At 42.5% G+C, this 24,378-nt stretch overlaps 1 protein-coding gene across 1 annotated transcript in view; it reads left to right on the top strand.

Annotated features, from left to right (window-relative positions):
• tmprss3a (transmembrane serine protease 3a) overlaps nt 1–24,378 on the top strand; it is a 50,406-nt gene that overhangs the window by 1,849 nt on the left and 24,179 nt on the right. Inside the window, exons 2-7 of the mRNA XM_073044711.1 lie at nt 4,294–4,444; nt 8,868–8,987; nt 14,110–14,226; nt 20,875–20,998; nt 22,456–22,572; nt 24,064–24,104. Of these exons, the coding sequence (XP_072900812.1) occupies nt 4,294–4,444; nt 8,868–8,987; nt 14,110–14,226; nt 20,875–20,998; nt 22,456–22,572; nt 24,064–24,104 (670 nt within the window). The remainder of the gene's footprint in view (nt 1–4,293; nt 4,445–8,867; nt 8,988–14,109; nt 14,227–20,874; nt 20,999–22,455; nt 22,573–24,063; nt 24,105–24,378) is intronic.

Raw genomic sequence — 24,378 nt, 5'->3', positions numbered from 1 at the left:
ATGGAGGACGTGGAAGCATTAGAGAGGCTGCAGAGGAGATTTATCAGGACGCTGGCTGGATTAGAGCGTATGTCTTATGAAGAGAGGATGAGCAACCTAGTGTTTTATTTCCTTTGGAGCAAAGGAGGACAAGAGGTGACTTGATAGTGGTATACAAAATAATAAGAGGAATGGATAGAGAGAACAAACAGACTTTTTTTCCCCCAAAATGGAAATGGCTAGCACAAGTGGGCATAATTTTAAAGTGATGAGAGGAAAGGCTGGGGGGATGGCAGTGGTAAGTTCTTTACACAGAGATTGGTGAGTGCATGAAGCACCCTGTCAGGTGTGGTGGTAGACATAGATACATTTGGACCATTTTAGAAACTCTTACATGGATGATAGAAAAATGGAGGACTATTTAAGAGGGGAGGGTTAGATTTATCTTAGAGTAGGTTATAAGGTCGACACAACACTGTGGGCTGAAGGGTCTGTACTGTGTGCTGTAGTGATTATGGTCTAATAAGTGAAAGACTCAGCCTACCTAAAAGTAGTTATGGTCTCAGTGTTGGAGATGTTGGATTGAGTGATGACAGGGACGTTGGTTTAGCCAGAGGGCATGCATGAATGCTACTTGGCAAACTGCGTTGTGTGTGCTGGTGAGCTGGTAATAGGGGACAAATAAATGACAGATAAACTGAATGGGTACTTTGCATCTGTCTTCACTGTAGAAGATACTGGCAGTGTGCCATAGTTCCGTGAGTGTCAGGGAGCAGGAGTGAGCGCCAGGGAAACTGAAAGGTCTGAAGGTGCATATGTCACCTGGACAAGATGGACTATATCCTAGACTCCTGAGAGAGGTTGCTGAAGAGATAATGAATGCATCGGTCATGATCTTTCAAAAATCACTTGATTCTGGCATGGTGCCAGAGACTGAAAGATTGCAAGTGACACTGCACTCTTTAAGAAGAGAAGAAGGCAAAAGAAAGGAAATTATAGGCTGGTTAGCCTAACCTCAGTGGTTAGGAAAGTGTTGGAGTCTATTATTAAGGATGAGGTTTCGGGGTGCTTGAAGACTAATGATAAAATAAGTCAAAGTCAGCATGATTTCTGTGAAGGGATATCTTGTCAGACAAATATATTAGAGTTCTTTGAGGAAGTGACAAGCAGGGTGGACAAAGGAGGGGCAGTGGATGTCATTTACTTGGATTTTCAGAAGGCATTTGATAAGGTGCCACACATGAGGCTGCTTAACAAGATAAAATCCTATGGCATTACTGGAAAGATACTGGCATGGATAGAGGAATGGCTGACAGGCAGGACGCAGCAAGTGGGAATAAAAGAGGCCTTTTCTGGTTGCTGCTGGTGACTAGTGGTGTTCCTCAGCGGTCAATATTGGGATCACCACTTTTCACATTGTTTGTCAATGATTTGGATAATGGAATTGATGGCTTTTTGGCAAAGTTTGTGGATGATACAAACATAGGTGGAGGGGTAGGTAGTGCTGAGGAAGCAATGAGGTTGCAGCAGGACTTAGACAAGTTGGAAGAATGGGCAAAAAAGTGGCAGACGGAATACAGTTTTGGGAAATATATAATAATGCATTTTGGTAGAAGGAACAATAGTGCGGACTATTATCTAAATGAGGTGAAAAATTAAACGGCTGAGTTGCAAAGGGAATTGGGAGTCCTTGTGCAAGACTTTCAGAAGGTTAATTCAGAGGTTGAGTCTGTGGTAAAGAAGGAAAATGCAATGTTGGCATTTATTTCAAGGGGAATAGAAAATAAAAGCAAGGAGCTAATACTGAAGCTTTATAAGATATTAATCAGGCTGTACTTGGAGTATTGTCAACAGTTTTGGGCCCCTTATCTCAGAAAAGATGTGCTGTCATCGGAGAGAGTCCAGAGGAGGTTCATGAGGATGATTTCAGGAATGAAGGGGTTAACATATGAGGAGTGTTTGGCTGCTTTGGATCTGTACTCGCTGGAGTTTAGAAGAATGCAGGGGGATCTCATTGAAACCTACCAAATATTGAAAGGACTAGATAGGGTTATTGTGGAGAAGATGTTTCCTATGGTGGGGCTATCCAGAAATAGGGGAAACAAAACTGAGGGGCAACCATTTAGAACAGAAGTAAGGAGGATTTTTTTAGCCAGAGAGTAGTGAATCTGTGGAATACTCTGTCACAGACTGTGGTGGAGGACAAGTCAATGTGCATATTTAAAGCAGAAGTTGATCATTTCCTGATCAGTCAGGGCATCAAAGGATATGGGGAGAAGGCAGGTGTATGGAGTTGAGTGGGATAGAATGACAGAGCAGACTCAATGGGCTGAATGGCTGAATTCTGCTCCAATGTTTTATGGTCTTATGGTCTTGATCTTGATCTTCAAGCACTGCACTCACTGAAGACTTGTGAAATGTTAAATCCTAGATGAGAGGCCACGTGACAGGCCAAAGTCATAAGTAGATGCCATTTCCCCTTCTCTTCCATTAATAAGAATGGGAATCAGGTTTACTATCAGGAAATTTGTTGCATTCTAGCGGCAGTAGAGTACAAACATTAAACATTACTATAAGTTACAAAATAACCAAATATTGCTAAAGATAAATAGTGGGATAGTGGGATGAACCATTCAGAAATCTGATAGTGGAGGGAAAGAAGCTGTTCTTGAAAATCTGAGCCTCCTGTAGTTCCTTCCCAGTGGTAGCAGTGTCAGGTTTAATATCACTGACATGCGTTGTGAAGTTTATTGCTTTGGGGCAGCTGTACAATCAAAAAAACTACTATACGTTACAATAAAATATTTTTAAAAATAAGCAAGTAGTACAAAAATAGAGTGAGATAGTGTGTTTTCATGGGTTCATGAATTGTTTGGAAATCTGATGGCAGAGGGGAAGAAGCTGTTGCTGAAACATTGAGTGTGCATTCTCAGACTCCTCTACCTCCTTCCTGATGGTAACAATGAAAAGGAGGGATGCCCCGAGTGATGGCAGTCCTTCATGACGGATGCCCTCCTCTTGAAGCATTGCATTTTGAAGATGTCCTTGATGGAGGGGAGGCTGGAGCCCATGGTAGAGCTGGCTGGAGTTTACAAACCCCGCAGCTTTTTCTGATTCTGTGCAGTGGCAGCTCCATACCAGACGATGATGCCCCCAGGCAAAGCAAAGTAATGCAGAGCGGGTATGTCCGAGATGGTAAGGGTCTTTAATGATAGCAAAACATAAGTTCTGATGCAAATTTCAACAATTCATTTGCTTCCACAAATGTTGCTCAATCTGCTGAGTTCAAATAGATTGTTTGATGTTCTTTCTGATTCCATTAACAATACCTTCAGTAAACATCTATTCTGGATTTCCTTAGACCAGAGGAACATAACACATAATCATTATTATCATCATTACGTGCTGTGTCGTATGACTTGGGCGATCATGGTCTATCCATGAGCATGATTGTTCTTGTAAATTTTTCTGCAGAAGTGGTTTGTCATTGCCTTCTTCAGGCTAGTACCTTTACTAGACATGAGACCCCAGCCATTATCAATATGCCTGCCTGGCATCAGTGGTCACGTAACCAGGACTTGTGATGTGCACCACCTGCTCCCATGATGTCATGTGACCCTGATCGGGAAGGGAGCTAAGCAGGTGTTAAACCTTGCGAATGGTGACCGGTAGGCTAGTGGAGGGAAGCGGCACCGTTCTCCTCCTTCGGTAGAGATGCATCTCCACCCTGCCACCCACCATAAGACACAGGAGCAGAATTAGGCCATTCGCCCCATTGAGTCTATTCCACCATTCCATCATGGCTGATTTATTATCCCTCCCAACCCCATAACAGGCCTTTTGGACCATCATGTCCATACGGACCATCAAACAACCCTGTAAACTTTGAAATCCTTACTTATTAAGAACCTATCAACCTCTGCTTTAAATATACTTAATGACTTGGCCTCTGTAGCTATCTGTGGCAATAAATTCCACTGCTTCACCAGCCTCTGGCTAAATACATTCCGCTTGATCTCCTTTCTAAGGGATGTCCTTCTACTCTGAGTTTGTGCCCTTTTGTCCTAGACTTCCACACTATAAGAAACATCCTCTTCACGTCAACTCTATCACTTTCTGTCCTTTCAATATTCAACAGGATTCAATGAGATTTAGCTACTTAATTTTGAACTTCTGACATCCACAGTGGATTTGAAACGGTGTCTCAGGATCACTGGTCAACATTGCCGATATGCTCCCAGTACAGGTCACTACATTCCCACTCCCTGTTGGCAGTAGTGCTGTGGCAATATCAATAATTATTTTTTCTGTCAGGCACAGGCTGAGCCAAAAAAGAAAGCAGATGATGGTGCAAGAATTGAAATCGTGTCAGTGACAGAAGATGAACTGCCCACCATCGAACTGCCCAGCTCCACACAGAGGGTCCCCAACATCCTTGAAGCAAAAGTGTTGCCTGTTGAGGCAGGTAATTGGATTTCTCTGTTTACTGCTCTGCTGTTTGAGGTCTGAACGAAACGTATGGTGTGTTCTCAGAAGGGAAACTCTCTCCCGAGAATGATTCTGGGAATGAAAGGACTAATGTATGAGGAGCTTTTGATGGCTGTGGGCTTGTACTCCCTGGAGTATAGAAGAATGAGGGGGGTTCTTGTTGAAACCAATCGAAAATTGAAAGGCTTAAATAGGGTGGATGTGGAGAGAATATTTCCTATAGTGGGGGAGTCTAGGACCAGAGGGTACAGCCTCAGAATACAAGGATATCCCTTTAGAACTGAGGTGAGGAAGAATTCCTTTAGCCGGAGAATGGTGAATCTGTGGAATCCATTGCTACAGATGGCTGTCGAGGCCTGATCTTTGATACGTTTAAGGTGCTGGTAGATGACTTCTTTATTAGCAGGGCGTCAAAGGTTGTGGGGGAAAGGCAGGGGAATGGTGTTTAAAGGGGAAAAATTCAGGCAGGTGTAGCAGGCTCAATGGGTCGAATGGCCTCATTCTGCTCCTATGTCTTATCACCTTATGAGAACACAGACTGTCACAGCAAATGGAGACACAAAAGACAGCAGCAGCTGGAATCTGGAACAACAAACAATCTGCTGGAGGAAACCAGCAGGTTGAGCAGTGGACAGAGGAACTATCACCCCTGCAAGTCAAAACGCTGTATTGGGACTAAGTGGAGAAGTGAGAGAGCCAGTATAAAGTGGGGAGGAGAGTGGTAAGACAGGGCATAGATATAACTGGTGGAGTAAGTGATGAAGGATGCCGGGCAGATGGATCGAGGTAGGGGAGAGAGACAGGTGAAACTGGGTTGCCGGACCAACGTAACATGTCCACAACGTCCAGCTGAACAACACAGGCAGCAACAACAATGGAACGAACTACAACAACAGAACAAGCCCCTTTTACCCGCTACCCACCCACTCAGATAAACAGATATCCAACCACAGGACAGGTCACCCTGACACGCTCATAGACATTGGACATCTGACTTCCACTGTGGACTTGTATTCCCAGGGCTTTGGCCATCGGGCAGAGATTTCTTCAAGCTAGATTCAATAATATTTCGCACCTCAGAGTGACACGTGCCGGGGTACACTCCTTCATTCTTATTGATCACAGCATTTAGTTCAAGTGCTAGCTCAATGTCTACCCAGGGTAAGAAATAGACTATAGTCAGGATGATGATGGAGAATTCCTTCAGCAAGGGGATTGGTTGAAACTTGCCATCAATCCACACCCAGGCCATGCTCACTTTTCACAGCTACCATCAGACAAAAGGTTCAGGAACCTCAGGACCCACACCACCAGGTTCAGGAACAGTTATTACCCCTCAGCCATCAGGCTCCTGAACCAAAGGGTGTAACTTCACTCAACCCATCACTGAGCTAATCTCACAACCCCTGGACTCTCACTTTCAAGGACTCTTCATCTCATGTTCTTGATGTTTATTGCTTATTTATTAATATTGCTGTTATTTCCTTTTTCTTATTTTTTGTATTTGCACTGTTTGTTGTCTTTTGCACACTGGTTGGTTATCCATCTTGTTGGGTATGGCTTTTTATTGATTCTATTGTGTTTCTTGGATTTACTGTGAATGCCCGCAAGAAAATTAATCTCAAAGTAGTATATGATGACATATATGTACTTTGATAATAAATTTACTTTGAATTTTGATTTCCGCTGTCTGATATTCCAGCTTGGAGAAGGAGGAATGGGTCAAAACTGCCAAGTCCAAGCACCACAATGAGTTCTGGTAATTTCTCCCCTTCCCCCCACCTTCTCTCTATTTCCATTCCCCATTCTAACTTCCCTCTTACCTCTTCTATTTTTCCTCACCTGCCCATCACCTCTGGTGCCTCTCCTCCTTCCCTTTCTCCCATGGTCCACTCTCCTCTCCTATTTGATTCCTTCTTCTTCAGCCCTTTACCTTTTCCACGTATCATCTCCCAGCTTCTTATTCCTTTCCTTCTCCTCCCTCACACTCATGATCCCTCCACCACCTCCATCTGTTTCTCTATGTCCCTCCCACTGACCTCTCCTAATGGATTCCCTCTACTTCAACCCTTTACAACTTCTACCATCACTTCCCACCTTCCTATTTCATCCTCTCCTTCAATCACCCACCCACCTGCCCCTCATCTGGTCTCACCTAACAACTGCTAGCATGTACTCCTTTCCCTCTACTCCCACCTTCTTATTCTGGCTTCTCCCCACTTCCTTTGAAGTTCTGATGAAGAGTTCAGTCCAGAGCATGGACTGGTTATTCCCCTCCATTGATGCTGCCAGACTTGATGAGTTCCTCTGGCATTTTGTGTATGTTTATCATAAAGCAGACACCTCCTGATGAAGGGTTTCGGCCCAAAACGTCGTCACTACCTCCTCCCATAGATGCTGTTTGGCCTGCTGAGTTCTGCCAGCATTTTGTGTTTTTGTTTATTTCCAGCATCTGCAGATTCACTTCTGTTACCTCTGGTCATCCCTTATGTAACGTTGTTGTCTAGTCCATGTGGTGAATCGTGAAGCCCTCATGCTAGAGCACTATATTAGTAGTGTTGGGAATGAGCCTTTGTGGAAATAAAAGAACACCACAGTTCTTCATGTCTCTCTGATAAAGCAAACTTGCTCTGAGGTTGTCAGTCGTGTTTTCTAATGACTACACATTAGTCATGAGGATGTTGGAGAGGGAGATAGTGGAGAGCCTTTGGGCCCAGCACTTCAGTCTTACTAGAGACCTCCCTGAGTTTTCAACTACTCACCGTCTCGGTGGTCTGCTCTGAGTCTGTCTTGGGTCCTAGCATTACTAATACACAGACATGTGGATGAAAGAAAATTGGAGCGTTAGGCAGTGTAGGAGGGAATGGCTAGATCGATCATGAAATGGGTTTTAAAGCTTTTAAAACATTAGCTTTATTGCCATATGTACATTAAAAAAACATCGAAACAGACAATAAAATGCGTCATTTTTGTCAATCAAATATTGAGCCATTCAGTAGTTTATTAACAAAAGGTTGAGGATATCCTTGAGCCTGGTGATAAGGCTTTTGTATCTTCTGCCTAATGGGAATGGAAGAAGAGAGAGTGTCCATGCTGGATGGGATCTTTGAATATGGCTGACTGCTTTACTGAGCCAGCGAGAAGTGTAAACGGAGTCCATGGAGGGGAGAATGATTACCATGATGTGTTGAATTGTGTCCACAACTCTCTGCAGTTTCTTGTAGTCATGGGAAAAGTCACTGAAAATTTAAAACAGCTGAGGGCGTGCATTGACTAAAAATAACCAGTGTGTTATGCAACTATAAAGAAGGCAAGGCAGCGGCTATATTTCATTAGGATTTTGCAGGGATTTGGCATGTCAACAAATACACTCAAAAACTTCTATAGTTATTCCATGGAGAGCATTCTGATAGGCTCCATCACTGTCTGGTATGGGGGGGTGGGTCGTTACTGCACATGACCGGAAGAAGCGGCAGAGGGTTGCAAATCTAGTCAGCTTCATCTTGGGTACTAGCCAACAAAGTACCCAGAACATTTGCAGAGAGTGGTGTCTCAGAAAGGCAGTGTTCATTGTTAAGGACCTCCAGCACCCAGGGCATGCCCTTTTCTCACTGTTACCATCAGGTAGGAGATACAGAAGCCTGAAGGCACACACTCAGCGATTCAGGAACAGCTTCTTCCACTCTGCCATCCGATTCCTAAGTGGACATTGAACCTTTGGACACTGCCTTACTTTTTTAATGTACAGTATTTCTGTTTTTTGCACGTTGTTTAATCTATTCAATAAATGTATACTGTAATCGATTTACTTATTTATTATTATTCTTATTTTATTTTTTTCTCTCTTGCATATTGTGTACTGCATTGAACTGCTGCTGCTAAGTTAACAAATTTCATGTCACATGTCGGTGATAATAAACCTGATTCTGATTCTGATTCAGAACTATTCTTCATTCAAATAATCGGCTGAGTCCACCTGTGCCAAGCCAATGCAGTCTCATTATTAGGCTGGGACAGCCTAGGAAGCTGATCATTTCACCTTCTATTGGTGGAATCCACTGGGAGTCCAATGTCAAAGCAAATTCTAGAAATATACGGAGGTTCACCCAGCTTCATTGTAAGACTCCCACGTTATGGTGGAAACCCTGGAGTTGCTGTCCGTTGGGGAGATCGGTTTCTACAAGCCCTCCCAGTATTTGAGCCATTCTGGTCAAGTAAAACAGCGAAAATGGTGGAAGCTAGTTTGATTACATCATTTAAGTGAAATTCGGATAGGTACCTGTATGAGACAGATGAGGTCCAAATGTGGGTCGATGGAACTATGTGGTGCAACAGTTTGACGTGGAATAAAGGATCTGTGTCAATGCCTCTGAAGGAATCTTTTTCCAACTTTTTTTTAGGAAAACATGACAGAACCACTTCAAAGTGCCACATTTTCACCTCCAAGAAGTTCCTGATCGTAGTTATGGCTGGAGTGGTAGTCACCTCTGTATTAGTTATAATAGCCATTACTGTGGGCGGTAAGTACACTCCCTGTACTCCAACCTGAAAAAAAGTATACGTGTTCGGCTCTATTTGAAATCCTCATCCATTTTGTTGGTTTCAAATCCCTGTTTAACATTTTCAGTTTTACCAGGGTTGGACATGGGATGGGGAAGGTAGAACTGTCTCCTACAACTACCTGGAGGTGATGTTAATTAGTGTTGTAGCAAATTAAACTGTATTTCGAAATTCAAGTAGCTAAATTAATTTCCTCTCAGAATGCTCTCTGCTCATAAGCTAGGGTAATGGTTACCCACCCCACCTGTAAAATACAGGAGGCTGGGTGACCATTACCCCCATTTATGAGCAGAGACCATTCTGATTGGTTGCATCATTGTAATGAGATCTAGTGCATTGAATCAGAAAAAGTCAGCTCCATCATTAGTACTAGCCTCCCAACATCCTAAGGCCATCTTCATCCTAAAGAAGGCAGCATCCATCACTAAAAACTCTCACCTCCAGGACATGTCTTCTCCTCATTGCTATCTTCAAGGAGGAAGTACAGGAGCCCAAAGACACACACCCAATGTTTTAGGAACAGCTTCTTCCCCTCGGTCATCAGATTTCTGAATGGACTATGAACACTACTTTACTTTTTACTCTTTTTTTGCCCTATTTATCTATATTTAATATATTTCTTATTGTAACTTACGGTATTTGTCGTGGTTGCAATTGAACAGCAATAGGCATCCAAGTTTTGATGCTCCAGTTCCCTGGAGTACGTTTAGCTGTTGCTGTCCCTTTAAAACTTGGATTGTCAATTATTGCTTGCCACATTCCTTCATGAAAAGTTTGTACTTAAAGGCCTGTGCTGAGCACTCAGTACTCAATCATAAGAGTTCCATTCCTAGTAATACTGTTTGTGATTTCACCATCATTTTCATGTGTGTGGTCTTGTTATTTCTGAGTCCGAGTTAATTCTAAACCTTCCTCTCCACTTGGATTCGCCACCATCCATAGCCCTCTCATTACAGTATTTTGTAATGTACTGTATTGCACTGCACTACTGCTGCGTAACAGCAAATTTCATGACCTGCGTCAGTGATAATAAACTTGAGTCTGATTCTGAGCAGATATGTGGTGGTCTTCCTGCAGAATATGTCTGTGATTAGGATGCATGAATGTCAAGTTCAGTCAGATACTAGATAGGATTAGGAATGCTACAAAGAAGAAGAACAAAGCATATGTTAGTTGAATTTCAAAATGAGCCCTTTGCTTGATATTAGGTTGCTTTATAATGAAAAGGTAAACTTGATCTGTTTATCTCACTGGAGGAGCTTATCATCTAGCTGTTGTATATAGTATTATCCTGGCTAGTATTACTCACTCTCTGTCACTCATGTTTCAGGAAAAGCTCCATTGGCTTACATTCAAGGCATTTATGGGATTTATAAAATATATTAGTTATTATTTCAAAGTTTACAATGCATCAATTATCAATGTATACTGTATACAGCCTTGAGATTCTTCTTCTTGCAGACAGCCGCAACGAAATACAATAGAACCCATTAAAAAAACTCACACAGCAAAGACTGTCAAGCACCCAATGTGCGATTAAAAAGAGCAAATTGTGCAAATGATAAAAATGAAAACAAATAGCATACAGAACGTTAATCACAGAGTTCCCGAAAGTGAGTCCGCAGCCACGGAGCCAGTTCTGCGCTGAGGCGATTTAAAGTGATCCAGGAGCCTGATGGCTCAGGGCCATAGTCATGGAGCCAGTTCTGCGCTGAGGCGAGTTAAAGTGATCCAGGAGCCTGATGGCTCCGGGCCATAGTCACGGAGCCAGTTCTGCGCTGAGGCGAGTTAAAGTGATTCAGGAGCTGATGGCTCCAGGCCATAGTCATGGAGCCAGTTCTGCGCTGAGGCGAGTTAAAGTGATCCAGGAGCCTGATGGCTCCGGGCCATAGTCACGGAGCCAGTTCTGCGCTGAGGCGAGTTAAAGTGATTCAGGAGCTGATGGCTCCAGGCCATAGTCATGGAGCCAGTTCTGCGCTGAGGCGAGTTAAAGTGATCCAGGAGCCTGATGGCTCCGGGCCATAGTCACGGAGCCAGTTCTGCGCTGAGGCGAGTTAAAGTGATTCAGGAGCTGATGGCTCCGGGCCATAGTCATGGAGCCAGTTCTGCGCTGAGGCGAGTTAAAGTGATCCAGGAGCCTGATGGCTGCAGGCCATACCACCCATGGAGCCAGGTTTAGTGCAGAGGTGGTTAAAGTGATCCAGGAACAAAATGGCTACAGGTCATAGTCACAGAGCCAGTTCTACGCTGAGGTAAGTGCCAATGGCTACAGGCCACAGCTGCAGATTCAGTTATTTGTTGTACTTTATATGTTTGATACTTTCAATGAATTCATTCATTTTAACAGTTAACTCCAGCCACCCTGCCTATCTATACTAATCCCACCCATCTGCATTAATTCCACATCCTTCTAAACTAGGGGTTCCCAACCTGGGATCCACAGAACCCTCTGTTAATGGTATGGGTTGAGAACCCCTGATCTATTCTCTCCTCATTCAAGTACCTGCCAGGATACCTCTTAAAATATAGTTATTGTTCTTGCTTCCACCACCACCTCTGTCAGTTCCTTCTTAATACCTGTTACTCTTTGTGTAGATGTTTTTCTCTTAGATCGCCTTGAAACCTTCTCCCTCTCACCTTAAACCTGTGGCCTCCAGTTTTCGGTTCATCCCACCATGGAAAACAAAGCCTAGCAACCTCTATTCTGTACACTCAGTGGTTATTTTATTAGGTATATCTGTACACCTCGTTTATGCAAATATCTAATCGGCCAATCATGTGGCAGCAACTCAATGCATAAAAGCATGCAGACATGGTCAAGAGGTTCAGGCCAAACATCAGAACAGGGATCAAATGTGATCTAAGTGACTTTGGCAATGGAATGATTGTTGGTCCCAGAAACAGGGTGGTTTAAGTATTTCAGAAAATGCTGATCCCCTGGGACACACACGGCAATCTCTAGATTACAGAGAATAGTGCAAAAAAACAACATTCGGTGAGCAGCAGTTCTATGGGTGAACATGCTTTGTTAATGAGAGAGGTCAAAGGAGAATGGTCAGACTGGTTCTAGCTAACAGGAAGGCACCAGTAGCACAAACAAGCAATTGTGTTACAACAGAAGAGCATCTCTGAAAGTACAACACGTTGAACCTTGAAATAGAATGATTACATCAGCAGGAGACTACCAACATCATCGATAGATGTATGGGGGAGAGTACATGGACTAGATGGTTGCATCACAGCCTGAAATGGAAACTCCAATGTTCTTCAACAAAAAGGTCCTCAAAATAGTGGATATGGCCCTAAACAGCATGGGTAAAGCTCCTCCACCACCACCAATGAGCACCATTGAGAGCATCCTGACAACCCACAACCTATGGTCTCACTTTTAAAGACTTGTCATTTCATGTTCATGATATTTATTGCTTATTTATTTATTATTATTATTATTACTTAGCTTTTTTCTTTCTGTTTTTGCACATTGGTTGTTTGTTCATCCTTTTGGTTATAGTCTTTCATTGTTCTTATTATGTTTAATGTGAGTGCCCACAAGAGTCTCGGTGTAGTATATGGTGGCATATATGTGCATTGAGAATGAAGTCACTTTGAGTTTTGATCTCTGAACATACTTTGAACTCAGTGGCAACTTTATTAGGTACCTTAGAAAGTCAACACGGAGTATAAATCTCTAATTAAATCAAACTTGAACATATATTTGGCCTATAAGCAGCCTACTCAAGTTTGGACATCTCCAATCAGACCTTTCATTAATACTGCATACAAAAACGTCAAAGGTCAAGTCAAGTTAAGCTTATTGTCATTTAACTATATACATGTATACCATCAAATGAGACAATGAACCAGGGTGTAAAGCACGGTAGTAAACATAACAACATATGAAAGTAAAGATGAAATCTGCAGATACACATAAATAACCTAACTAAAGTGAATAAATTAAATATTGTAGGGTACAGAACAGATTAACTGGTGATACTTTGAATGCGATGTGGCAGGGAGTTCAGAAGTCTAATGGCCTGAGGGAAGGAACTGTTTCCCCTCCTGACTGTTCTTGTTTTTATGCATCGGAGTCTCCTGGTTGATGGTGGAAAGTCAGAGAAGATGCTGGATGGATGGGTGGGGTCCTTGATCATTCTAAAGGCCCTGCGTACACAGCACTCTTGATAAATGGCCCCAATTGCTGCTGGGGAGATCCTTGCGATTCTCTCAGCCATTGTCACTGTCCTTTGTAGGGACGCCATGTCCGATGCTCGGCTGCACCCATACCAGATTCGGAGGCAACTTGTCAGGGTGCTGTCAATGGTGCTTCTATAAAATGCAGTTCATATGGGGGTGGGGGAGCCTCGCTTTCCTTAATCTCCCTGTAAAGTGGAGATACTGTTGTGCCTTCTTGTTCAGGGAGGTGATATTAAGGGACCAGGTGAGGTCATCCATGATGTGAACTCCCAGGAACGGAGCCATGTATCCACTGAGAGGGATGGTTCACCTGCATCTTCCTGATGTACACGATGACTTCCTTGGTCTTCTCCATGTTCAGACTTAGGGGAGTTTGTTGAGTTTGTTGAATTTATTGTCATACACACAAGTGCGTGATTGGATTATTGCAATGAAAAACTTACTTGCAGCAGAATCATACACATAGCATTATATTAGCAGCATTCACAAGAAAATGATACATTTCTACAAGGAAGGACACAATTAGAACAAAAAAGGGATAAAATCCCCTTTTGTATAAGTTGTCATAGTGTGGCTGTATTGGGTTTTTCTGGTTGGTTCGAGGACCAAAGGGTTGAAGGGAAGGACTGTTCCTGAACCTGGTGGTGTGTGACTTCAAGCTTCTCTATCTCCTGACTGATAGGAGCTGTGAGAAGATGGCAGTGAATGTTTGATGGTTGATGCTCTGTCATGTACAAATGTGACTCAATTCTTCACTTTCAGAGGATGGAAAGCAAAGTTGACGCTTACAGTATCTTAGTTCATGCTATTCTTTAGATTTTATTTCTCTGTAAGAGCATAGAAAATTAAACTCTCTAATGAATATCCCACCATTTAAAATCTTTTCAGTGACCTACAGCTGCATCGGTAAATTCCAGTGCTCGGCATCTTCTCTGTGTCTCTGGTACTCAGCCCGGTGTGACGGTGTCAAAGACTGTCCTTCAGGGGAAGACGAGCTGGGATGTGGTAAAGTAGTGAATTAACTTCCTTACATATGGTACCTTCCAAAGTAAAATAACAATTCTTCAATAAGGGAAACGCCACACCTATTGTATAACTAGATATGCTGGGACTGGGTCTAATGCTGAGTCATAAGGAAAGATTGAATAGGTTAGGACCTTATTCCTTGAAATGTAGAAGACTGAGAGGAGATTTGAGACAGGTATGCAAAATTATGAGAGGTACAGACAGGCTGAAGACAAGCAGGCTTTTTCTTCTGAAGTTGGGTGGGAGTACAACCAGAGGTCATGGGTGAAGGGTGAAAGGTGAGAAATGTAAGGGGAACATGAGGGAAATTTCTTCATTCAGAGGGTCATGAGAGTGTAGAACCAAGTTGCCAGTGCAAGTGGTGCACACAAGCTCAATTTCAGCGTTTAAGAGAAGATTGGATAGACACCTGGATGGCAGGGTGGTTGAGGGCTATGGCCCAGGTGCCGGTTGATGAGATTATGTAGCTTAAATGGTTTGGCATGGACTAGATGGGCCAAAGGGCCTGTTTCTCTGCTGTATTTTTCTATGACTCTATGACATTAAATGGTCATTACACAAATTGCCTCATCGGTTCTCCACATATACAGTATATGAGCTACAAAATCCACTGACCAGAACAATTGCAAAGATAAACTTAAATCATTGTTCTATTTTAATACTTATTTTATTTTTTTATTTTACTGAGATGCAGCACAGAACAGGCCCTTCTGGCCCTTCGAGCTGCACTGCCCAGTGACCCCCAATTAAATCAGCCTAATCACAGAAAAATTTACAATGACAATTAAACTGCCATCCAGTATGTCTTCGGACTATGGGAGGAAACCAGAGCACCCAGAGGAAACCCATGCGGTCACGGGGAGAACATGCAAACTCCTTACAGGCAGCAGTGGGAACTGAACCCAGGTCGCTGGTACTGTGAAACGTGTGCTAACCACTACACCATCGTGCCACACCTATTATTTCTATTCTCTATTATTAGTGAACATAAATTAATAAATTTATAATTAGATTTATCATTGTCACATGCACTGAAGTATGGTGAAAAACTTCATTTTTATATGCCAACCATATAAACAGCACTTGGACCATAGAATAGTGCAGCACTGGAACAGGCCCTTCAGCCCACAACATTGTGCTGACCTAATTAGTTTCCTAGGGAAGAAAATATGGTGTGTGATTAACGCACAAGTTGCCACCAAATTCATCAGAAACTTTTAAGTGGTTTATTCTACTTCACTGTTGGTTCATGAAAATTGCATTTTGTCCTCAGTCTCCCTTTTATTTAAGTTAGTTGCTCTATTTGTGAATTAATTGGATTAAATTACTAGTACAGTACTAAGTATAGATATAAAAAATTGTGCCTAAGACTTTTGCACAGTACTGTATATTTACAACATGGAACAGACTGTGAGTTTGTAAATCTGGTGGGTATGGTGAGGGTGGAGCATCACAGGAGGGGTATGGGATGGGTGATAGAGAAGGAGAGTGGTGCGGGTGCAGACACACTCAGGTCTGAGACACAGGCAAGGTCATTTGATTCCAAACAAATGTTTCATTGATCATTACAGAATGTCTCTCTGGTGCTTCCCGCTCCCTCCCCTCTCCCTTCCCATTTTCCAACCATGATTCCCCTCTCCCTGCCCCCTTCCCACTCTCAGTCCACAATAGAGACCCATATCAGAATCAGGTTTATCATCACTTACATTTGCCTTGAAATTTGTTTGTTTTTGCTGCAGCAGCAGTACAGTGCATAAAATTACTACAGTAAAAAGCAGAAATCTTAGTCACCTTATGCTCTTTTGTTTTACTGCTTTACTGGTCTTGACCCTGTGATTCGTGACCCCTGGTTTGGACAGCACTGCCCATATATCTAGGCTCTTTAACCCTTATGAGTTCTGTGTACTTCAGTGAGATCACCATTCATCTTTCGAAACAAGACTTTTACAGCAGCTTGATGGAAGACATTAGCTACAGTACTTCCATCCAGGTGGAAAATAAGTCAGCCATGATCAGATATTGGCACAAACTCATTGGGCTGAATGGCCTAATTCTGTTCCCATGCCCATCTGCCACAGTAGGTGTGATTTCCTGCTGACTACTAATTTTATTTCTACTTCCCGTTCCAACATGTCGGTCCATGGCCAACTCTACTGCCACGATGAGGCTATTCTTGGGATGGAGGAGTGTAGCTTTACACAAATAAAATAGCGGAGGCATTTTATGTTTCAGAAAAGCCATAGCAACTCATTCATTGAACACCAAAAAACTGAACGCAAAGCGCGCAAAAAGTCCTTAACATGATTACATCATCATGTCAAACCAGACTCTTGAAGTGAAACCCCAACTCAATGTCAGTGATTGTGAATTCTGTACGTTTCCTATTACATTACCGTACAGGACCAACAACCCATATTCCATCTGGGTAGCATGATGGCATTCAACCTGATGGCATGAACATCGATTTCTTGAACTTCTGTTGACTTTCTTCTCCCTCCCCTGCTCTTTTTTTCATTCCACATTCTAACTCCTTGCTTATCCTTTCCTTTCTCTGCAGCTTCCAATCCCCTCCCTCTGGTATAGTTCCTATCTCAGCCCTTTACCTATCCCATCCTATGTTCTCACTTTACCTCCACCCCCCTGGTCTCACCTATCCCCAGCCACCTTGTACTCCTTCCCCTGTTCCCCCACCTTCTTATTCTGGCTTCCTTCCCCTTCCTTTCCCGTCCTGATGAAGGGTCTCGGCTTGAAACGTCAACTGTTTCTAAACCTCAGCTTTGTTAGTTTAAGCACCTTTGAAAGCTTTGTTGTGTTATTTATTTATTTGAATATCATTCCCATGGAACTTGGCAGAGTACAACATATAACCTTTGGTCCACAGAGTTTGAGTTAACCATGATGCACACTGGACACTTGGTTCAAGAACCTACTGATTTAGGGGTAGTAACTGATCCTGAACCTGGTGGTGCAAGTCCTGAGGCTCCTGTACCGGATGGACTGCCAAGAATGAAAGGGTTAACATGATGTATGATCAGAGTTTGATGTTTCTGGGTCTGTACTTGCTGGAGTTTAAAAAAATGAGTGGGGAATCTCATTGAAATCTATCAAATATCTAAAGGCCTAGATAGAGTGGATGTGGAAAGGATGTTTCTTAAAGTGGGTGTAGTCTAGGACCAGAGGGCACAGCCTCAGTATAGAGGGATGTCCATTTAGAACAGAGATGATGAGGAGCAATGTCTTTAGCCAAAGGGTAGTGAATCTATGGAATTCATTGCCACAGATGGCTCTGGAAGCATAGTCATCGGGTCTATATAAAAAGGAGATTGATTGGCTCTTGTTTAGTCAGGGTGTCAGAAGTTACAGAGAAAAGTAGAAGAATGGGCTTGAGAGGATAATAAATCAGCCCTGATGGAATGGTAGAACAGACTTAATGGGCTAAATGGCCTAATTCTTCTCCTATGTTTTATAGTCTTAACTGTCTATGTAAAAAGACTTGCCTTGTATATCCCCTTTAAACTTTTGACAAAGTCTATCTTATTAACAGCATCACTTCTATCCAGTTTGATTTTTCCAATCAATTTTCTTTTGGGTTACTTTATCACTCTCTGTAGTCATCTTATTAGGTATACCTGTACACCTGATTGTTAATCCAAATATCTAGTCAGTTAATCACTCAATGTATAAAAGCATGCAGACATGGTCAAAAGGCTCAGCTGCTGTTCAAACCAAACAGCAGAATGGGGAGAAATGTGATCTAAGTGATGCTGACTGTGAAATGATTGGTGGTGCCAGATGGGGAGGTTTGAGTATCTCAGAAATTGCTCATCTTCTGGGATTTTCACACATAAGTGTCTCGAGTTTACAGAGAATAGTGCGAAGAACAAAAGTCATCCTGTAAGCAGTAGTTCTGTGGTTGAAAATGTCTTGTTAATGAGAGATGTCAGAAGAGAATGGCCAGACTGTTTCAAGCTGACAGGAAGGGTACAGTAACTCAAATAATTACACGTTACAGCAGTGGTGTGCAGAAGAGCTTCTCTGAGCACAGAACAGGTTAAACCTTGAAGTGAATGGGCTACAGCAGCCGAAGAGCATGAACATACAATCAGTGGCCACTTCATTAGCTGCAGGAGGTAGCTAATAAAGTCGGCACTGAGTGTATTTTAAACTATTATTTTAACATGACTAAAACCAGCAGCCTTTATGCGTTAATGGGTTGTCTGTTTTCTGTGATATGATGGTGTTACATCTGGTTCAAATACCATAAACTCTTTTTCTCTTCAACTAAGAAGATTACACATATCCACAAGGATTCTCTTGAAATCCGCTACAGAGAGTATCCCAATGGATGGCATCTCAAGTTGGTATGGCAACTACTCTGCTCTGCACTGAGGGAACCCGCAGAGTGTGGTAAACGCTTCCTCGACTATCACAGGCACATCATTCCTTCCATCCAGTCCCTCTTCATGGTACACTGTTTCGGGAAGACAAGCAGTATCGTCAAGGATTCCTGCCACCCTGGCCAGTCCCTATTCTCAATTCTGCTTTCTAGGAGGAGATACAGGAGCTTGAAAGCCCCGACAACCAGAGTCAAGAACAGCTTCTTCGCAATTGCTCTCAGAATTCTGAACCAGCCACTTTTCACATCCTGTTCCTAATAGTGCTACCACGTTCTCAGGCACCTAATTCTACCTTTCACTATTGACTAAACAGATACACCCAATTCTACCTTTCATGGCAGCATTAAATATCTGTGCTTTAGATAACATGTCTTCAGTAGTTTTATTGGGAATAGAATAACTATTAGTCAACATTTAAGAGAAGTCAGGAAGGAGTTACAGAAGCCTGAAGGCACACACTCAGCGATTCAGGAACAGCTTCTTCCCCTCTGCCATCCGATTCCTAAATGGACATTGAACCCATGAACTCTACCTCATTACTTCTTTATTTGTTATTTTGAACTACTTATTTTAAGTTAACTATTTAATAGACTATATATATATAAACTTAATGCAACTCTTTTTTTCTCTATAGTTATTTATCATGTATTTCATTGTACTGCTGGCAAAAAGTTGACAATTTTCATGACATATACCAATGATATTAAATCTGATTCTGAAGTAGATGTTCTTCCATCCAGGGAGATCCTGGAGCCAAGTTAGAACTCAGACCATGGAGCCTAGAACATTACAACACAGTGCAGGCCCGATGGACCTTTGAACTGACTCTAAGATCAATCTACCCTTTCCCTCCTACAAAGCCCTCCATTTTCCTATCATCCAGGTGCCTATCCATACAAATATCTAAAAGTTTCTTAAAAATGCCCTTGTGTATCTCCCTCTACTATCACCTCTGGCAATGCATTCCATGCACCTGCCGCTGTCTGTTTTTTAAACTTCATATTTGCAGATACAGCACATTAACAGGCCCTTCCTGTCCAATGAGCCCACACCACCCAATTACACCCATGTGTTACCAATTACCTATTTACCGGTACATCTGGGAATGTGGGAGGAAACCAGAGCACCTAGAGGAAACCCATGTGGGCAAGTTCCTTACAGACAATGCTGGGAATCAAACTCGGCCATTGGCACTGTAATAGCATTATGCTGCTATGTTACCATGCCAACCCAATCTTCTTGTTTCTTTTTGTGTTTGTAAAAAAAAATCTTAAATCTGTGATCACAAGTTATTACTTTATCATTTCTTTTTGAATTATTTCAGATTGCAGTACATTCTATTCACCATTGCACATTGTGGGACCTGGTGATTTTTCATTTCCCAGGTTCTTTTAGGAGTCCGTGAATGAGTGAAAACTTGTTGCTTCATGATCGTTTATTTGAAGTTTAAAGAAAGGAACAGAGTCAGGGCATGTGAAACTGAGAGAAGAAACCCAAAGCAAAGACAAAGAAAAGATGGTGATTTTTGCAGAGTCTGACAATTTGTACAGAATTAAGGCAAATTCCTAAGATAAATAAAGGGCAAAGTAAAAGATTTACGGTCCCAGCACGCGTCCTGAGCCAATACAAAATGAAAAGGTGGTGTGAGTGTTATATTGCTTTACCACCAGTAGGTGGAGACAAACGCCACATAGCGTGAAAATATACAAGTTAAAAATGTTGGTAACTACAATTTTATTATGCTTTTAATAAGGTATTAGTTGAATTAATAAGGTTTCTAGCAAGACTAAGGAGAAACCGTTTCCCCAGAGAGTGGTGAATCTGTGGAATTCTCTGCCCAATGAAGCAGTGAAGGCTACTTCAATAAATATATTTGAGACAAGGTTGGAGAGATTTTTGTATAGTAGGGGAATTAAGTGTTACGGGGAAAAGGCAGGTGGGGATGAAGCCATGGCCAGAGCAGCCTTGATCTTATTGAATGGCGGAGCAGGCTTGATAGGCCAAATGGCCCACTCCTGCTCCTATTTCTTTATAAAAGAAATGGATATGTTTTTATAAAAAAAATCGATTGAAACATGTTGTCTTTTGTCTGTTGCTGAGTTTAATAGTAGTACATGTAATGTTTATTCTGTGAGCTTCATGTAGTCAAAGAATTTCATTATACCCTGGTGTATATAATAACTTATAGCCAAAAACAAACTCTCTGTCTAACAATCTTGTCCCACGTCAGTGCGAGTGAGCGGGAAGAATTCTGTGGTGCAGATCTATGCAGGTGGTGTGTGGAGGACAGTGTGCTGGGAGGGATGGAACTCCCTGCACGGGACTGCAGCCTGTAAACAGCTGGGATACAGCAGGTAATCTTAAATCACAACCATCTTTCAGCCCTAACCCTCCTCTGCCCGGTTAGTCTACAGCTTTCACCCTGCTATACCAGACTCTTGAAAGGACGTCTCACATACTAAAAAAAATGTTTGATCTCACTCAGAACACACACAAAATTCTGGAGGAATACACCAGGTAAGGCAGCATCTATGGAAAGGAATAAAGAATCAGTGTTTCAGGTTGAGATGTCAACTCTTTACTCCCCTCCATAGATGCTGACTGACTTGCTGAGTTCGTCCAGTACTTTGTGCGTGTTGCTCAAGATTTCCAGCATCTGCAGAACATCTTATGTTTATGCTTTATTTTTTTCTGCCTGTTCTGTACTTGATTTGTGACTGTAACACTTCATTCTGCATTCTGTTTTCTTTCTCTCCTACCTTGATATAATAATAATTTGGTTCATTGTTTAGAGGGGAGGTGATTTATTGGTGAGTACTTCTCCTCAAAACTTAACGCCTTTAACTCTGTCCCAAGCTTGTGAGAGGCGACAGCATCTTGGAGTGGGTCATTGAGAGGTACTTGGGCCCTTGGAATCACTGAATCCACTCCAAAGATGAACCACCCACTTACACCCACAAACAAAAGAGGTCCTGCAGATGCTGGAAATCTCGAGAAAAATACACAAAATGCTGGAGGGGCTCAGCAGGTCCAGCAGCATCTACGAAGGGGAGTAAACAATTGACATTTGGGGCCGAGACCCTTGATCAGAATGTAGTACCCGTCCTTTCATACAAGGCTTCAGAGGTAGGTCTTTTACACAAGACTCTGTAATGCACTGCAGAGTGTGACGGTACAGGCTGATACATCAGGGACATTAGATAAGCAGATGGATGATTGAAAAACAGAGGATTATGGGGCTGATGAAGGGTCTGAGCCTGAAACATCAAGTATTTACTCCCCAGGGGAAATGTTGAGACCGGCACACTAACAACATTTAAATGTACATGAGCAGGAATCGTTTAGAGCAGGAGTTGCCAACCAGAGGTCTATGGACTCCTTAGTTAATGGCAGGGATCCATGGCATTAAAAAAAAAAGGTTGGGAACCCCTGGTTTAGAGGGAAATGGGCCAAATGCAGGTGGATGGGACTAGCTGAGTTGTGAATAACTCCACCATGGATGGTCCCAAATTTGGCTTCAAAAGGAGGAGGGTTGGCAACGCCTTCTCATAAAAACCCAGAGCTATAGGAACTCCAACAGAGACTCCAAAGACCTTATTCCTGGGAGAGATGGGCTACACCTGGGATAACATGAAAGATTGGCCCTGGATGGAGGATTCTGACAAGCTGCTGTTCGTGGCCCCATAGCCCTAAGTAAACGAGTTTGATGGGAATTGACCAGTTGGGCCAAGGGGCCTGTTTCTATGCAGTTTGACTCTATGACTCTATGGTCATCTGTTAACTTTCCTGCCCTCTCCCTTTGTCTTCCCAGCTACATAAGATCCACAGAGCTTCCTGTCGCATCCATCGAGGAAACACTGAGGCACAACTTTGTGGAAGTAAATTTCAGCCGACGTGTTATCCGAGTCCAAATGGTGGTCTCCCTCAGGTACATTTTCACGCTCAGTTGGATTTGCAGTGTGTCTTTATTTCATAACATTTGTATAAGTTGCTTCAAATTGTACAACAAGGAAATCACTTAGATCACAGTCTCCATATCAATAAGCTACCACAACAACTTAATCAGTCCCACTCCACAGCTTTGCAAATCTTTCCTCACACGTAATATCCTGTTCCCTCCTGAGGTGCTGGAGGATTGGATCATAGTTAATATTGTTTTGTTGTTTACAAAAGGCTCTAAGAATGAACTGAGAAATTATAGGCCAGGGAGCCTGAAGTCAGAGGTGGGTACATTATTGGAAGGTATTCTAAATGACACAAGAAAATCTGCAGCTGCTGGAAATCCAGAGCAGCACACACAGAATACTAGAGGAACTGAGCAGGCCAGGCACCATCTATGGAAAAGAGTGTAGCTGACGTTTCAGGCTGAGATCCTTCATCAGGACTCAAACAATCAAATCAGGAACTGATTAGAGTTAGTCAATGTACATGTTAGATCATGTCAAACCAATCTTATTGAGTTTTTCAAGAAGGTTACCAGAAGAAAAGGCAGTGGACGTATCCACAAGGACTTTAGCAAGGCCTTTAATGATGTCTCACATGGGAGGATTGTCACAAGGGCTCAGTTGCTTGACATTCAGGATGAGGCAGTAAACGGAAATAGACATTGGCTTCATGGTAGAAAACATAGATGGTTGCCTCTCTGACTGAAGACCTCTGACTAATGGAGTGTCTCAGGGATCGGTGCTGGGCCCATTCTTGTTTGTCATCTATATGAACAGTCTGGATGATATTGTGGTTAACTGGATCAGCAAATTGTAGGTTAAGGGAGAAAGGTGAAATGTTTAAGGGGAATGTGAGAGGCATCATCTTCACTCAGGGGATGGAACGAGCTGTCAGCAGAACTGGACAATGCAGGTTTTGTTTCAAGATTTAAGAGAAATTAAAGAGATAGTTTGTTGTCTTTTGCACACTGGTTGAATACCCAAGTTGTTGTGGTCATTCATTGATTCTATTGTGGTTATTATTCGACAGATTTGTAGAGCATGCCTGCAAGAAACTAAATCTCAGGGTTGTATGTGGTGCTGTATATCTACCTTGATAATAAATTTACTTTGTGCTTTGGACCTTCTAAAGACGGATGGGATAGGGTAAGTAAATTGTAAGTTGGTGCTGGAAGCATGGCAATATTATGGGTTGCCCCCACCCCTGCACAACCTCAGACTGTGTTGGTCATTGACGCAAACAATGCATTTCACTGTATGTTGCAATGTTCTGATACACGTGATAAATAAAGCTCATCTTAATCTTATTTTAGATATGGACGTGTTTAGGTAGTCTCGAATTACTGCAAAACTCCTCAATGTTCATTTCCTTTGGGATAATAGAAACTTCGGAGAAACTCAATTATTTCTGACTGCGGTGTTATTTCTAATCTTGATGTCTTAATATATTTTCTGTTCTTTTAATCTCCCTGCAGTGACTGTAACTCGGGGAGGGTGACTTCACTGAAATGTTTGGGTAAGTCATTTTAATTTTAAGGGTTGTTTTATCACTAAGAACGATTTGCATTGATATGGTGCTTTTAACATTGAACAGAAAAATGCCCCCACCCCACACTAAATAGCCAGTGGGCCATGGATAACTGAAACCAAGAGACAGAGCCTCAGAGTGGCACAGTTAGTGGAGCTGCTGCATCACTGTTCCAGTGATTCAGCTTTCCGGTGCTGTCTTTGTGGAGTCAGCATGTTCTTCCCGTGTGGCTTTCCCTCCGGTATCACTGTGGCATAACACT

Source organism: Hemitrygon akajei, chromosome 5 (genome assembly GCF_048418815.1).
Source record: "Hemitrygon akajei chromosome 5, sHemAka1.3, whole genome shotgun sequence".
In the NCBI taxonomy this organism is placed as follows: domain Eukaryota; kingdom Metazoa; phylum Chordata; class Chondrichthyes; order Myliobatiformes; family Dasyatidae; genus Hemitrygon; species Hemitrygon akajei.
This window is presented reverse-complemented; position numbering and strand designations above follow the sequence as displayed.